The 14,593-nt window shown below is 45.3% G+C and overlaps 1 protein-coding gene across 1 annotated transcript in view; it reads left to right on the top strand.

Annotated features, from left to right (window-relative positions):
• DNAH1 (dynein axonemal heavy chain 1) overlaps nucleotides 1-14,593 on the top strand; it is a 74,730-nt gene that overhangs the window by 16,207 nt on the left and 43,930 nt on the right. Inside the window, exons 8-14 of the mRNA XM_065935348.1 lie at nucleotides 9,079-9,236; nucleotides 9,763-9,974; nucleotides 10,656-10,954; nucleotides 12,634-12,784; nucleotides 13,472-13,665; nucleotides 13,761-13,986; nucleotides 14,420-14,539. Of these exons, the coding sequence (XP_065791420.1) occupies nucleotides 9,079-9,236; nucleotides 9,763-9,974; nucleotides 10,656-10,954; nucleotides 12,634-12,784; nucleotides 13,472-13,665; nucleotides 13,761-13,986; nucleotides 14,420-14,539 (1,360 nt within the window). The remainder of the gene's footprint in view (nucleotides 1-9,078; nucleotides 9,237-9,762; nucleotides 9,975-10,655; nucleotides 10,955-12,633; nucleotides 12,785-13,471; nucleotides 13,666-13,760; nucleotides 13,987-14,419; nucleotides 14,540-14,593) is intronic.

Here is a 14,593-nt window from a genome sequence, read left to right as displayed (position 1 = left end):
GTACTCCATAAAAATCTACCTTATTCTTTATATTATTTACATCTTCTGCATCTTCACTTACTCTTGTCCGGTGAGAGAAGTGTGTTATATTATCATTATAAATTGATATTTTTAGCATTAAAAAGTATCCTTGATCAAGTCTAATGCTTTTTGACCTGAATTTTACTTTGCTTGATATCAGAATTGTAACTTGGTGGTTTTTTTTTTTTTTGCTGTTGTTTCCATTTTATATATATACATGTAGTTATATATTTATATATATATTTATATATATATATATATAAAATCTTTACCCCTCCCTCTATTTTCAGTCCTCCTGAATTAGTTTGTTTCAGGTAGGTCTCTTGTTATCACCATATAGTTGGGTCTTACTTTGTGAGTCAAACTAAAAATCTTTTTTCTTGTGAAAAGTGAGTTAAGCCCATTCACTTCTATTGATATGGCTGATACGTTTGATCTCATTTCTGTCATGTTGTTTCACATTAAAATTATTATGAGTGTTATAATACAATACTGTTTCTTTCTCCTCATATGTGGTTTTTTTTTGTGGTTGTTCTTTTACTTAAAATTTTTCTTTTGGTATTTAGGACAGTTTGTATCTTTATTTTACTGGGTTTTTTGGTGCTTATCCTTTTGCAGTGCTCATAATTTCCTGCTTCCTTGTTTAACCTTCTGCTCTCCAGTTTGTTGGTTTTTAATGTGTCTTGTCACCTCCTGTTTCCTATACAACAGTACTTGATCTTATTTTACTTGTCTCATCCCTTTTCCCTCACATTTTAAGTTGCCTTTTTCTAGTTAGTATGCTAAGATAATATTCTTCCACTGTCATCTCCCTGTGTTAATCTTCAGTCTACTATTTTAAGTATATGAATCCTTTTCCTGAAGTTTCCCCTATCGTCTTGCAGGAGAGGAGATACCCTCTCCCTTCCTATAGCCTTCTAGGTTCTTGGCTGGGTGTCAGTGACAGAAAACAGATAAACAAGAGGGAAGCATGTTTTAAGTTTTATGTGACATGGGAGCATTCATATGGAAATAAAGACAAAGAGGTTAAACCTGAGTGTTTTTATACTAGGCTTGATGAAGGACGGAAAGTTGCAGGAATTGTGATAGGACAAAAGGATATGAACTGAGTCGCCCGGGGGGGCCTTAACAAGCTCTGCACATTCAGGTTCCTCTAGGCCTCCTCCATCCCGGGGCTAAGGATGTCTCTTTCCTCCAGGTAAGGGGAGCTATCTCTCACTTGAGGGTCTTATGACCTGCTTCAGGGGAAGGTCAGAGAATCCTCCCTGCACCTGCTGTTTTTGTGATCCTTCAGCTTAGAACATCCTGTACAAGGTACCATATTTTTGGGTGGTGTGTACTGAACCCTATCAGTCTCTTGACTGGTTGAAGCTCCTAGAAGGTTCCTTATAAAGGGCTCAAAGGTATCGTGTTCTTAGAGTTCTTGCATGTTTATAACTTGAATGACAGCTTGACTGGATATAAAATTCTTGGTTCATATACTTTTGTTGCTTGCTTTAAAAAATGCTATTCTCTTGTCTTGCTTTATATGTTGCTTTTGAGACATCTGATGTCAAAATCCCCTTCACTTGTAAGTTGTTTGATCTTTGTTTCCCTTGGAGGCCTTGGAGATTTTTTTTCATCTTTAGTCATTTTACTAGGGTACATCTTAGAGTTGATCATTCCAGATGTTTTTTCCCAGGTACACAATCGGCCTCTTAAATGTTTAAATTCAGATATTCTTTTATTTCTGGAAATTTTTCTTGAATTGTTGTTTTAAATATTAGTTCTGTTCCACTCTTTTCTTTTCATCAGAGACTCCATCCTATCTTTATCTCTATCATATTCTTATGATTCAAATAAGAATTTGAAATAAGGTATTTGATATTCAAATAAGGTATTCTTATTTACCTGTTTTTTTTTAATTTCTTTTAAATGTTTTTTATTGAAAGATAATTGTTTTACAGAATTTTGTTTTCTGTCAAACCTCAACATGAATCAGCCATAGGTACACATATATTCCCTCCCTCTTGAACCTCCCTCCCATCTCCCTCCCCATCCCACCCCTCTAGGGTGATACAGAGCCCTTGTTTGAGTTCCCCAAGACATACAGCAAATTCCCATTGGCTATCTATTTTACATATGGTAATGTAAGTTTCAAGTTACTCTTTCCATACGTCTTACCCTCTCCTCCCTTCTCCCATGTCCATAAGTCTATTCTCTATGTCTGTTTCTTCATTGCTGCCCTGTAAATAAATTCTTCAGTACGACTTTCCCAGATTCCGTATGTGTGCATTAGAATATGATATTTATCTTTCTTTTTCTGACTCACTTCACTGTGTATAATAGGTTCTAGGTTCATCCACCTCATCAGAACTGACTCAAATGTAGCTGGACAGATGAAGCAACTGGGTTGCTTCCATGTTCTAACTATTGTAAATAGTGCTGCAATGAACAATGGGGTACATGTGTCTCTTTCAATTTTGGTTTCCTCATGGTATATGCCTAGGAATGGGATTTCTGGGTCATATGGTAATTTTATTCATCGATTTTTAAGGAATCTCCATAGCGTCTTCCATAGTGGCTGTATCAATTTACATTTCCACCAACTGTTCAAGAGCGTTCCCCTTTCTCCACACCCTCTCCAGCATTTATTGTTTGTAGACTTTTTGATGATGGCCATTCTGACTGGTGTGAGGTGATATCACATTGTGGTTTTGATTTGCATTTCTCTAATGATGAGCAATGTTGAGCATTTTTTCATGTGTTTGTTAGCCATCTGTATGTCTTCTTTGGAGAAATATCTGTTTAGGTCTTTTTCCCACTTTTTGATTGGGTTGTTTGTTTTTCTGGCATTGAGTTGTATGAGCTGCTTGTTGTTTCATTTGCGTTTATTTTCTCCCATTCTGAGGGTTGTCTTTTCATCTTGCTTATAGTTTCCTTTGCTGTGCAAAAGCTTTTTAAGTTTAATCAGGTCTCACTTGTTTACCTTTGTTTTTATTTCCATTACTCTAGGAGGTGGGTCCTGCTTTGATTTATGTCATCAAGTGTTCTACCTATGTTTTTCTCTAATAGTTTTAGTTTCTGATCTTACATGTAGGTCTTTAATCCATTTTGAGTTTATCTTTGTGTATGGTGTTAGGAAGAGTTCTAATTTCATTCTTTTACATGTAACTGTCCAGTTTTCCCAGCATCATTTACTGAAGAGTCTGTCTTAGCCCCATTGTATATTCTTGCCTCCTTTGTCAAAATTAAGGTACCCATAGGTGCACAAGTTTATTTCTGGGCTTTCTATCTTGTTCCATTGGTCTATATTTCTGTTTTTGTGCCAGTACCATCCTGTCTTGATGATTGTAGCTTTGTAGTGTAATCTGAAGTCAGGAAGATAGATTCCTTCAGCTCCATTCTTCTTTCTCAAGATTGCTTTGGCTGTTCGGGGTCTTTTGTGTTTCTATATGAACTGTGAAATATTTTGTTTTATTTCTGTGAAAAATGTCATTGGTAATTTCATAGGGATCACATTGAATCTATAGATTGCATTTGGTAGTAGAGTCATTTTCACAATATTTATTCTTCCTACCCAGGAACATGGAATATCTCTCCATCTGTTTATGTTGTCTTTGATTTCTTTCATCAGTGTCTTGTAATTTTCTGTGTGCAGTTCTTTTGTCTCCTTAGGTAAGTTTATTCCTAGATATTTATTTGTTTTTGTTGCAGTGGTGAATGGGATTGATTCCTTAATTTCTCTTTCTGGTTTTTCATTGTTAGTATATAGAAATGCAAGGGATTTCTATGTATTACTGATTTTATATCCTGCAGCTTTGTTAAATTCACTGATTAGCTCTAGTAATTTTCTGATACTATCTTTAGGGTTTTCTATGTACAGTATCATGTCATCTACAGTGAGAACTTTACTTCTTCTTTTCTGATCTGGATTCCTTTTGTTTCTTTTTCTTCTCTGATTGCTGTAGCTAGAACTTCCAGAACTATGTTGAATAATAGTGGTAGAAGTAAACACCCTTGTCTTGTTCCTGATCTTAGGGGGAATGCTTTCAGTTTTTCACCATTGAGAATAATGTTTGCTATAGACTTATCCTATATGGCCTTTACTATGTTGAGGTAGGTTCCTTGTATGCCCATTTTTTTAAGAGTTTTAATCATAAATGGGTGCTGAATTTTGCCAAAGGCTTTTTCTGCATCTATTGAGATTATCATATGGTTTTTATGTTTCTATTTGTTAATATGGTGTATCACATTGATTGACTTGCATATATTGAAGAATCCTTGCATACCTGGAATAAACCCAACTTGATCATGGTATATGAGCTTCTTGATGTGTTGCTGAATTGTTTGCTAAAATTTTGTTGAGGATTTTTGCATCTATGTTCATCAGTGATATTGGCCTGTAGTTTTCTTTTTGTGTGTTGTCTTTGTCTGGTTGTGGTATCAGGGTGATGGTGGCCTCATCATAGAATGAGCTTGGAAGTGTTCCTTCCTCTGCAATTTTTTGAAAGAGTTTTAGAAGGATAGGCATTAGCTCTTCTCTACATGTTTGATAGAATTCTCCTGTGAAGCCATCTGGTCCTGGGTTTTGTTTTTTGGGAGATTTTTAATCACAGCTTCAATTTCAATGCTTGTAATTGGGTTGTTCATAATTTCTATTTTTTTCGTGGTTCAGTCTTGCAAGATTGAACTTTTATAAGAATCTATCCATTTCTTCCAGGTTATCCATTTTATTGCCATATAGTTGTTCATAATAGTCTCTTCTAATCCTTTGTATTTCTGCATTTTCACTTGTAGTAACCTCTCCTTTTTCATTTCTAATTTTGTTGATTTGATTCTTCTCCCTTTTTTTCTTGATGAGCCTAGCTAAAGGTTTGTCAGTTTTGTTTATCTTCTCAAAGAACCAGCTTTTAGTTTTATTAATCTTTTCTATTGTTTCTTCCATTTATTTCTGCTCAGATCTTTATGATTTCTTTCCTTCTGTTAATTTTGGAGGTTTTTTGTTCTTCTTTTTCCAGTTGTTTTAGGTGTAAAATTAGGTTGTCTATTCGATGTTTTTCTTGTTTCTTGATGTAGGATTGTATTGCTATAAACTTCCCTCTTAGAACTGCTTTTGCAGCATCCTATAGGTTTTGAGTTGTCGTGTTTTCATTGTCATTTGTTTCTGGAAATTTTTTAAATTTCTCTTTTGATTTCTTCAGTAACCTGTTGGTTATTTAGAAATGTGTTGTTTAATTTCCATGTGTTTGTGTTTCTTACAGTTTTTTTTTCTCTCGTAATTGATATCTAGTCTCATAGCGTTGTGATCAGAGATGTGTGATACGATTTCAGTCTTAAGTTTACTGAGATTTGATTTGTGACCCAAGATGTCTATCCTGGAGAATGTTCCATGTGCACTTGAGAAGAAGGTGTATTCTTCTTCTGCATTTGAATGGAATGTCCTGAAGATATCAATGAGATCCATCTCATCTAATATATCATTTAAGACTTGTGTTACCTTATTAATTTTCTGTTTTGATGATCTGTCCTTTGGTGTGAGTGGGGTGTTAAAGTCTTCTACTATTATTGTGTTACTGTCAGTTTCTCCTTTTATGTCTGTTAACGTTTGTCTTATGTATCAAGGTGCTCCTATGTTGGGTGCATAGATATTTACAATTGTTATATCTTCCTCTTGGATTGATCCGTTGATCATTATGTAATGTCCTTCCCTATTGCTTGTAATATTCTTTTTTTTAAGGTCTACTTTGTCTGATATGAGGATTGATACTCCAGCTTTCTTTTGCTTGCCATGTGCATGGAATATATTTTTCTATCCTCTCACTTTCAGTCTATATGTGTCTTTAGGTCTGAAGTGGGTTTCTTGCAGACAGCATATATATGGGTCTTGTTTTTATATCCATTCAGCCAGTCTGTGTCTTTTGGTTGGAGCATTTAATCCATTTACATTTAAAGTAATTATTGACATATATGTTCCTATTGCCATTTTCTTAATTGTTTGGCGTTGATTTTGTAGATCTTTTTTCTTCTCTTGTAGTTCTTGAGTATATAAGTTCCTTTAATATTTGTTGTAAAGCTGGTTTGGTGGTACTGAATTCTCTTAACATTTGCTTGTCTGAAAAGCTTTTATTTCTCCATCAATTTTGAATGAGTTCCTTGCCGGTTACAGTAATCTTAGTTCTGGATTTTTCCCTTTCAGTACTTTAAATATATCCTGCCATTCCTTTCTGGCCTGCAGAGTTTCTGCTGAAAGATCAGCTGTTAAGCGTATGGGGTTTCCCTTGTATGTTACTTGTTGCTTCTCCCTTGCTGCTTTTAATATACTTTCTTTGTGTTTAGTCTTTGTTAGTTTGATTAACATATATGTCTTGGCATGTGTCTCCTTGGGTTTCTCCTGTATGGGACTCTGTGCCTCTTGGATTTGATGAACTATTTCCTTTTCCATGTTGGGGAAATTTTCAACTATAATCTCTTCAAAGTTTTTCTCATACCCTTTCTTTTTCTCTTCTTCTCCTGGGACCCCTATAATTCGAGTGTTTGTGCTTTTGATATGGTCCCAGAGGTCTCTGAGACTATCCTCAGTTCTTTTCATTCTGCTCTTCAGAAGTTATTTCCACCATTTTATTTTCCAGCTCACTGATTTGTTCTTCTGCTTCAGATATTCTGCTGTTGATTCCTTCTAGAGTATTTTTAATTTCAGTAATTGTGTTGTTTGTCTCTGTATGTTTATTCTTTAATTCTTTTAGGTCTTTGTTAATTGATTCTTGCATTTTCTCCATTTTGTTTTCAAGGGTTTTGATCATCTTTACTATTATTATTCTGGATTCTTTTTCAGGTAGTTTGCCTATTTTCTCTTCATTTATTTGGACTTCTGTGTTTCTAGTTTGTTCCTTCATTTATGTAATATTTCTCTGCCGTTTCATTATTTTTTTAAACTTACTGTGTTTGAGGTCTCCTTTCCCCAAGCTTCAAGGTTGAATTCTTTCTTCCTTTTGTTTTTTTCCCTCCTAAGTTTGGTCCAGTGGTTTGCGTAAGCTTCATATAGGGTGAGATTTGTGCTGAGTTTTTGTTTGTTTGTTTGTTCTTCCTCTGATGGGCAAGGCTGAGTGGAGTGGTAATCCTGTCTGCTGATGATTGGGTCTGTACTTTTGTTTTGTTTGTTGTTTAGATGAGGTGTCCTGCACCGGGTGCTACTGGTGGTTGGATGATGCCGGGTCTTGCATTCAAGTGGTTTCCTTTGTGTGAGTTCTCACTGTTTGATACTCCCTAGGGTTAGATCTCTGGTAGTCTAGGGTCTTGGAATCAGTGCTCCCACTCCAAAGGTTCGGGGCTTGATCTCTGAATCCCCGGGTCCCAGAGTTTTTATCAGGGTCTTATTGACAGAGAATTGAATATGACCATGTGTGTAACACTGGTGTTTCCAAGTGTGATGACAGTTTAAAGGCTGGGGTGGCCCCTTGTTAGTTCCACGGGTGCAGGCAAATTGCTCCACTTCTGTGACCTTCAGTTTCCTCATCTGTTCCAGCCTTTTTTCATCTCTGTTACTTTCTCCATAGTCCAGACTTAACTATCATCCTCTCTTGGACTATGATAGAGACCTCCTAAATGCCACCCTTGTCTTTCCTGCCAGGCTTCAATTGATTTTGGTCGTAAGAGTTAGAGTGTACTGTGAGTGTCCAGGAGTCTCCAGCGGAGACATGGGTTGGTGATGGCCTGCTGCAGGGTCAGGGGCACTCTGCCTGTTTTTATTTATTTATTTATTTTTGCCTGTTTTTAATTCAACAACTTTCTGATCCTTTTCTGTTCTTTCTTCTTCTCATCTTTATTCTCTTGGTTATATTCCTAACTTTCTTATATGTGTTTTATTACCTTTTAAATTTGACTGTATTCTTCCTTGGACACCTTATAATAATTTAGCTTTCCTTCATTAGATAATTTAGTTCTATTTTTCACTGAGTCCAACTAAATATCATTTGTTTTCTTCCTATTATTTGCCTATACCCATGTTTTATTTTTTCATATGTCCAAATGTGTGTTTGAAAAGATACACTTTAGTTTGAAGTGTTGTATTAGTTTTCCTCTGCTTTATCTTTGTTGAAAGGTATGTGAGAATTTTCATCAAGTAAGGTGTTTTCTTTTTCTTACAGTAGGTTTATATACAGTCTTTCACCTACTCATTTCATGGATTTGGAAAGATGTACATGATTTTTAGTTCCAGTGCGCCCTCTTGTGTTAGTATAGCAAACTGGCTTATTAATTTTTTTTAAAAATACATGGCCATGGGGGGTGTGTGTATGTGTGTGTGTCTATGTTTCTGGTAGGGAGGCGGGGAGAGTCGTGTGTCCTCCAGGATTTTGTTCTCTCTTGCAGGACTCTTAATTTTCACTTGTTGTTCTAGCTGCCTCACACTCCCAGTCTCTAAAAGACCCCTTTCCTGTTACCTTCCCCCTTTGTAAGTCATGCCTTTCAGAGGCTCCTACCTTGAACGTGCGCCTCGGAGTCCCTTTTAGTAAGCGCCCTGATGTACTCTGTTCGGTATTTTTGCAGTTAAGAAACATTTTCTCTTTCTGGAGGGATTTTAGATCCATCTTGGGGCTACCACACTTCCCTCCCTGCAGTTTTCTTCTGACTTCGCTTGTTCTGCATGAAGACTTGCAGCTGGAGTGTGAGTGACAGTGCACTGTGTGTTGATGTTTATTTTTCTACTTGAAGGTCATGTGGATTTGGATGTTCTCTTTATTCTAGTTATGCTAAAGGTGTAGGTTTTGGTAAATGTTATTTGTTCTTCTTGCTTTGCTTTTCCTTTTCTTTTTTATAAAAAAGTATCCAGGGAGAGTTGAATGGATGTCACCATCGTTACCTTGGTTGTCCATAATTCCATTTCTTAAGTTTTATATCATTTAGAATATCTTTGGCTCTAAATTACAAAGGTGCACCCAAGAATGCAGAGGGGACACCCTAAACTCATATCCCCAGGTCCGTGGCAGGGCAGAGCCCAGAGCGCAGTCGGTCTGCAGTGTGTGGGTGGCAGGGTGTGTGGAGCTCGCTGACTCTGCCCCCTCCGCTCCCTATGGGCAGGGTTCTGGAGCACCTCAGCAACCTCTCTAGGGAAGTAAACCTGGACTACGAGCGCAGCATGAACAAGATCAACTTTGACAAAATCGTCTCCTCCAAGCCGGAGACGTTCTCCTACGTGACTCTGCCTGAGAAGGAGGAGGAGAGGGTGCCCAAGCAAGGTGAGCGTGGTTGGGCAAAGGTGGTCCCATGGCCACGCTCGGCCAGAGCCTTCCTGCCCCTCCCTCTGGGACCTTCCTGTCCCCAGAACGGATCTCCTTCTTTCCCCACCTGCTTGGAGAGCTGGGGTTTAGGGTCAGGGAGTAGGTGGTGGTGGAATAAAGTGCTTCTGAAAATTCTGGTGCAGAAATGACTGGGTAAATGGATGGGCTCGGGGGTTGTGTGCAGAGTGAGCAAGCCAGGGTGGGGAGGGAGCCCACGGTTCTTACCCACCTTGAAGGGGCCTGTCACCCAGAGTCACCTGGAGGGAATTGGTTTACCCATCTCAGAATGGGCACTTCACTGCGGGACCTTGGGGTCATCCAGGTAAGATGATGGGGAAGAAGAGTTTCCAGGGACATGGGCATCTCTTCTGGGGAGGAGGCAGGAATTGTCTCCCCATCATTACCTGGGAGAGTGGCCCTGATCCCTGGTCCATCCAAGGCTGGTCTGACACTGGCCCTTGTCCCCCTACCCCCACCCTGGCAGGACTGGTGAGTGTACCCAAGTACCCTTTCCTGGAACAGAAGGCAGACTTCACCTTCGTGTCCCTGCTCACACGGTCGGAGGTCATCACGGCCCTCAGCAAGGTGCGGGCCGAGTGCAACAAGGTGACCACCATGTCCCTCTTCCACTCGAGCCTCTCCAAGTACAGCCGCCTGGAGGAGTTCGAGCAGATCCAGTCGCAGACCTTCTCCCAGGTGCGTGGGCCTCCAGGGGACGGAGGGCGGCAGCGGGCCAGGGCCTCAGAGCCGTTGGACACAGACAGGGGGCCTGGGAAGCCCTGGGGGAGGGGGTCCATCAGCTGAGAGGTCCTGTTTTCCTTGAAACCAGGCCTTCCCTCTTCCTAGACCTTGCAAGAGAATGGGGCGGCCACCAAGGGGGTGGTTCATCTCAGAAACGGACAAGCAGGCTGGGCACCTTTTCTAGTCGTGTTCTGTCCAACACTGGAGGCGTCTGAAGCAGACTCCTGGTCTTGGAAAGGGGAGCTGGAACCCCATGCACCCCGGTATCCACCAGAGCATGAGAGTATGAGGGGCGAGGGGTGTACAGTGTCAAGGGAGACAGGCACCAGCAGGACTAGGAGGAAAGCGTCTTCTTCTCTCGGCTCCACTCTGCCTCACTGTCTCTGTCTGTCTCATTCTCCGTGGTGGGAAAGCCCGGCTTCTGCCGCCCCTCCCTCCTTCCCCTCTCCCCTCCCTCACAAGCCCCAGTCCGCAGTGGGGAGGTGGGCAGGGGGTGTTGGTTGGCAGGGCTTGGCAGTAAGCTGGGGTCTGGGGACGGTCGTTTGAGTCCGGAGGCACCCCCCCTCCGATCGTGGTGGCTGTGGGCAGTGGGTCCCTCCATCAGGTGGCCCCATGATGCCAGCCGTGGCCCCGCAGGTGCAGATGTTCCTCAAGGACAGTTGGATCAGCACGCTGAAGGTGGCCATGCGCAGCAGCCTCCGCGACATGAGCAAAGGCTGGTACAACCTCTACGAGACCAACTGGGAGGTGTACCTCATGTCGAAGCTGCGCAAGCTGATGGAGCTGCTCAAGTACATGCTGCAAGACACGCTGCGCTTCCTGGTGCAGGACTCACTCAGCAGCTTCTCGCAGTTCATCAGCGACGCCTGCTGCAGCGTGCTCGACTGCGCGGACGACATGGTCTGGGGCGAAGACTTAATAAACAGCCCCTACAGGTAGGGGTTGGCTGGGCGGAGCCACCTGTCACCACCGGAACTGTTCTTTCTCAGGCGCCGGTGGCTGGGGCAGTGCGAGGTTGGGGGGACTGGGGCTGCCAGGGGCAGGGTGCCCAGCTCTGCCTGGTCCTGGATGCCAGGGATAGGGGTTGCTCCCCTGGTTGCTGGGGGATGTCCCAGCACCTCTGGCTGGTGTGTCTTCTGATGACCTCCATCTCTTAGTTAGCCACTGAGTTCCTCCGTTGAGAAATGTTTATTTATTTACTTTTATCTTTGGCTGTGCTGGGTCTTCACTGCTGCACGCAGACATTCTCTAGTTGAGGGGAGCAGGGTCTACTGTCTAGTTGCAGAGCCTGGGCTTCTCACTGCGGTGGTTTCCCTTGTGGAGCACAGGCTCTAGAGCACACGGGCTTCAGTAGTGGTGGTTGCATGGGTTTAATTGCCCCACTTCGAGTGGGATCTTCCTGGACCCAGGATCAAACTGGTGTCCCCTGCTTTGGGAGGCGGATTCTTAACAAGAAAGCCTGAGAAATGTTTTCTGAGCACTTGCCATGAATTAGGCAAGGTTCTAGGGGAACAAGAAGGGCGCAGCCCCTGCTCTCACCTGGGCACAGACAGCAAGCGAAGAAATAAACAGATAGAGTCCTTGGTCTTGGCGGGGACTGTGACACACCTGGGAGAGGGGGCATTGGCAGGCGGTCAGGGAGGGCGTGGCATCTGAGCCAGGAACTGAGGATGAGAGGCAGCCCGGTCAGGGGATGCTGGGGAAGGGGCATTAGGCAGAGTCACGGAAGGGAGAGAGAACTTGGAGCCGTCACGGAAGGAAAGGCTGGCGGCTACAGCTGGAGTGGGAAAGGCAGGGAGAGCTGGTCAGGACAACACAAGAGAGGTTGCAGGGACCAGGCCAGACCATGCAGAGCCTCCTGGGGCCAAGGTCAGGGGCTGGATTTATTCTAAATGTGGCCAGCAGCCATCAGAGGGGAATAACAATCTGAACTACACCCCACAACCATGCTTTGGGTTTGTGAGGATGAGCGAGGCAGAAGAGCAGTCAGACCATGGCCCTGGCCCTTGTCTAGACACAGGGCGATGGGCTGGTAGGGCAGATTGGGGCAGGGCGTGGGCCACAGTGCTGGGGGAGGGCAGACGTGTATGGGGAAGAGGCAGGGCTGACTCGTAGGGTTCACTGAGCCTTGTGGGGGCTGGTGGGAGGCAGGGAACACAGAATGTCTGAGATGCTCATTCAAGGTCAGGGCGGTAGCAATCCAGAGCATGGAGTGGCTCAGTGGGGATCCAGGCTTGAGGGTCGTTGCCTGTGATGGGGTGTCTGGAGCTAAGGGGGATGGGCTCCCAGGGAAAGCGTGGGTGCCACAAGTGCCCAGGGTCTGGCTAACCTGCCCTGATGACCTCAGGACCATGTGGAGGTCCTCCCTCTCCCTGGTGCCCATGGGCCTCTGGGCAAGTGGCTGGAACAGAGGAACCTGTCTGGCTGGTCTGGGTCTTTCTCTCTGGTAACTTGGCAGTTTCTGGGAAGAGGGCAGAGGCAAGTCTCGCTCATAGAGAAGCTCCGGAGCCATCAGACCGGCAGCACAGGCAGGGGCTGCGCCTCCTGTGTGCGTGCCTCTTCTGGCCCCTGCCCACAGTCATCACCCTCCTCCCCCTGGCCATTGTCCCTACAGGCCCCGCAAGAACCCCCTGTTCATCGTGGACCTGATGCTGGACACCTCGGGGGTGCACTACAGCACGCCGCTGGAGCAGTTTGAGACTTCTCTGCTCAACCTCTTTGACAAGGGCATCCTGGCCACCCACACAGTGCCCCAGCTGGAGAAGGTACAGTGGGTACTCATGCCTGGGTGCTGCCATAGCGTCCAGGCAGCTCACCTCCACTATGGGCCTCCCACCTAGCTGGCAACATGCTCAGCCCTGTAATTCTTGAATTGCTCATTTAGTCCCCACCACCAGCCAATGGGGAACCATTAACATCCCCATTCTGTAGGGGAGGCTTGGAGAAGCCCAAGCTCACCTAGCTGCAAAGAGTCAGACCTGCAACTGGAGTGAGGCTCGCTCACTCCTGCCACAGCCATATCTGACCCAGATCCCACCCAGCTCCTGACCTCTCTCTTCCCCTAAGGATATAGACACAAATGCACTTCCACTCTCGGGACCCCTTCTCAAAAGCCCTCATTCCTCATCACAGCACAGCCCACCACGCCAGAGCCTCTGTAACCCAGTCCCCTTTTCTTTCGCTTGCTGCTTAGAGCCACCAGCGACGTGGTTGTCTCATTGTCCTGGGGCTGAGCCAGGGAAGGCAGAGGAAGATGCTGCCCCTCAGTGGGCATCCCAGGGCTTCCCACCTTGTGTTAGTCCATAGCCCCATCTAGGGGACCCAACAGGAAACCCTCTCCCCTCACCACCACCCCCAGACTGCTGCCCACTCAGTCTGAACCACACTCCTACCCCTCTGCCCACCTGCCCCGTGGTTCATGTGGCTCTGTGCCCCTTCCCCCTCGCCCGCAGCTGGTGATGGAGGACATTTTCATCAGTGGTGACCCCCTGCTGGAGTCGGTGGGGCTTCACGAGCCGCTGGTGGAAGAGCTGCGGGCCGTCATCGCCAACGCAGTGCGCAAGGCCATGATCCCCCTGCAGGCCTACGCCAGGGAGTTCAGAAAGTACCTGGAGCTGAACAACAACGATGTCAACACCTTCCTCAAGTGCGTGTGCGCGTTGGAGCGTGTCTGCCTATCTGGGTGACCCCCTCACGTCCTCTCACCACCCTCTGCCCTTCTTGGGTGCCTGCTGTCCCCAGGGCCTTCCAGACCCAGTGCCCATCAGCTGAGGAGGTGCGGGAGGTGGTGCTCACCCACCTGCACGAGAAAGAGGTCCTGGACAGCTCGCTGCCCAGCAGCATCATCATCGGGCCCTTCTACATCAGCGTGGACAACGTCAAGCAGAGCCTGTCTAAGAAGCGCAAGGCCCTGGCCACTTCCATGCTGGATATCCTGGCCAAGAACTTGCACAAGGAGGTGGATGACGTAAGTGCCCGCCTGCCCGGCCCCAGCGACTGCAGCAGCACATGTACCCGTGCGTGCAGAGTGAGGCTCAGGGGTGTTGATGGAAGGGTCTGGAAGTCTCCTTGCCTCAACCCTGCCAGGGGTCCCCATGAGAGGTCCCAGGAGGTGGGGGCTGCTCTGTTTCCCTGGACTTGTACAGACCTGGGGACCCCTCACAAGGAACCCCCTGAGATGGATCAGTTCACAGAGCTGAGGGTGTGGTGCTGGTGCAGGAGGCTGGGGAGGAGGGGACGTGCTGGGTGACCCTCGGCTCCCCAGTGAGCTGACAGGGAGCACCCCTTCTCAGATTGCACTGAAGGATGTGGTGGGGTGGGGGACCAAGAAGGAGGAGCAGGGCCCTGGGAAGGCAAGGGAGAGGCCCACGGCCTCCCCAGAGCCCTCCCCCTCCTGCCAGATCTGTGAAGAATTCCGCGGCATCAGCCGCAAGATCTACGAGAAGCCCAACAGCATCGAGGAGCTGGCTGAGCTTCGCGAGTGGATGAAGGGCATCCCCGAGAAGCTGGTGGGGCTGGAGGTGAGGTGGGCCCACTGGGAGCTGGAGGAGCAGGAGCCAGGAAGCTGGGAGTGA

This window comes from Muntiacus reevesi, chromosome 4 (genome assembly GCF_963930625.1).
Source record: "Muntiacus reevesi chromosome 4, mMunRee1.1, whole genome shotgun sequence".
In the NCBI taxonomy this organism is placed as follows: Eukaryota; Metazoa; Chordata; class Mammalia; order Artiodactyla; family Cervidae; genus Muntiacus; species Muntiacus reevesi.
The sequence above is the reverse complement of the archived record's forward strand: the minus strand, read 5'-3'. Positions and strand labels throughout refer to the sequence as shown.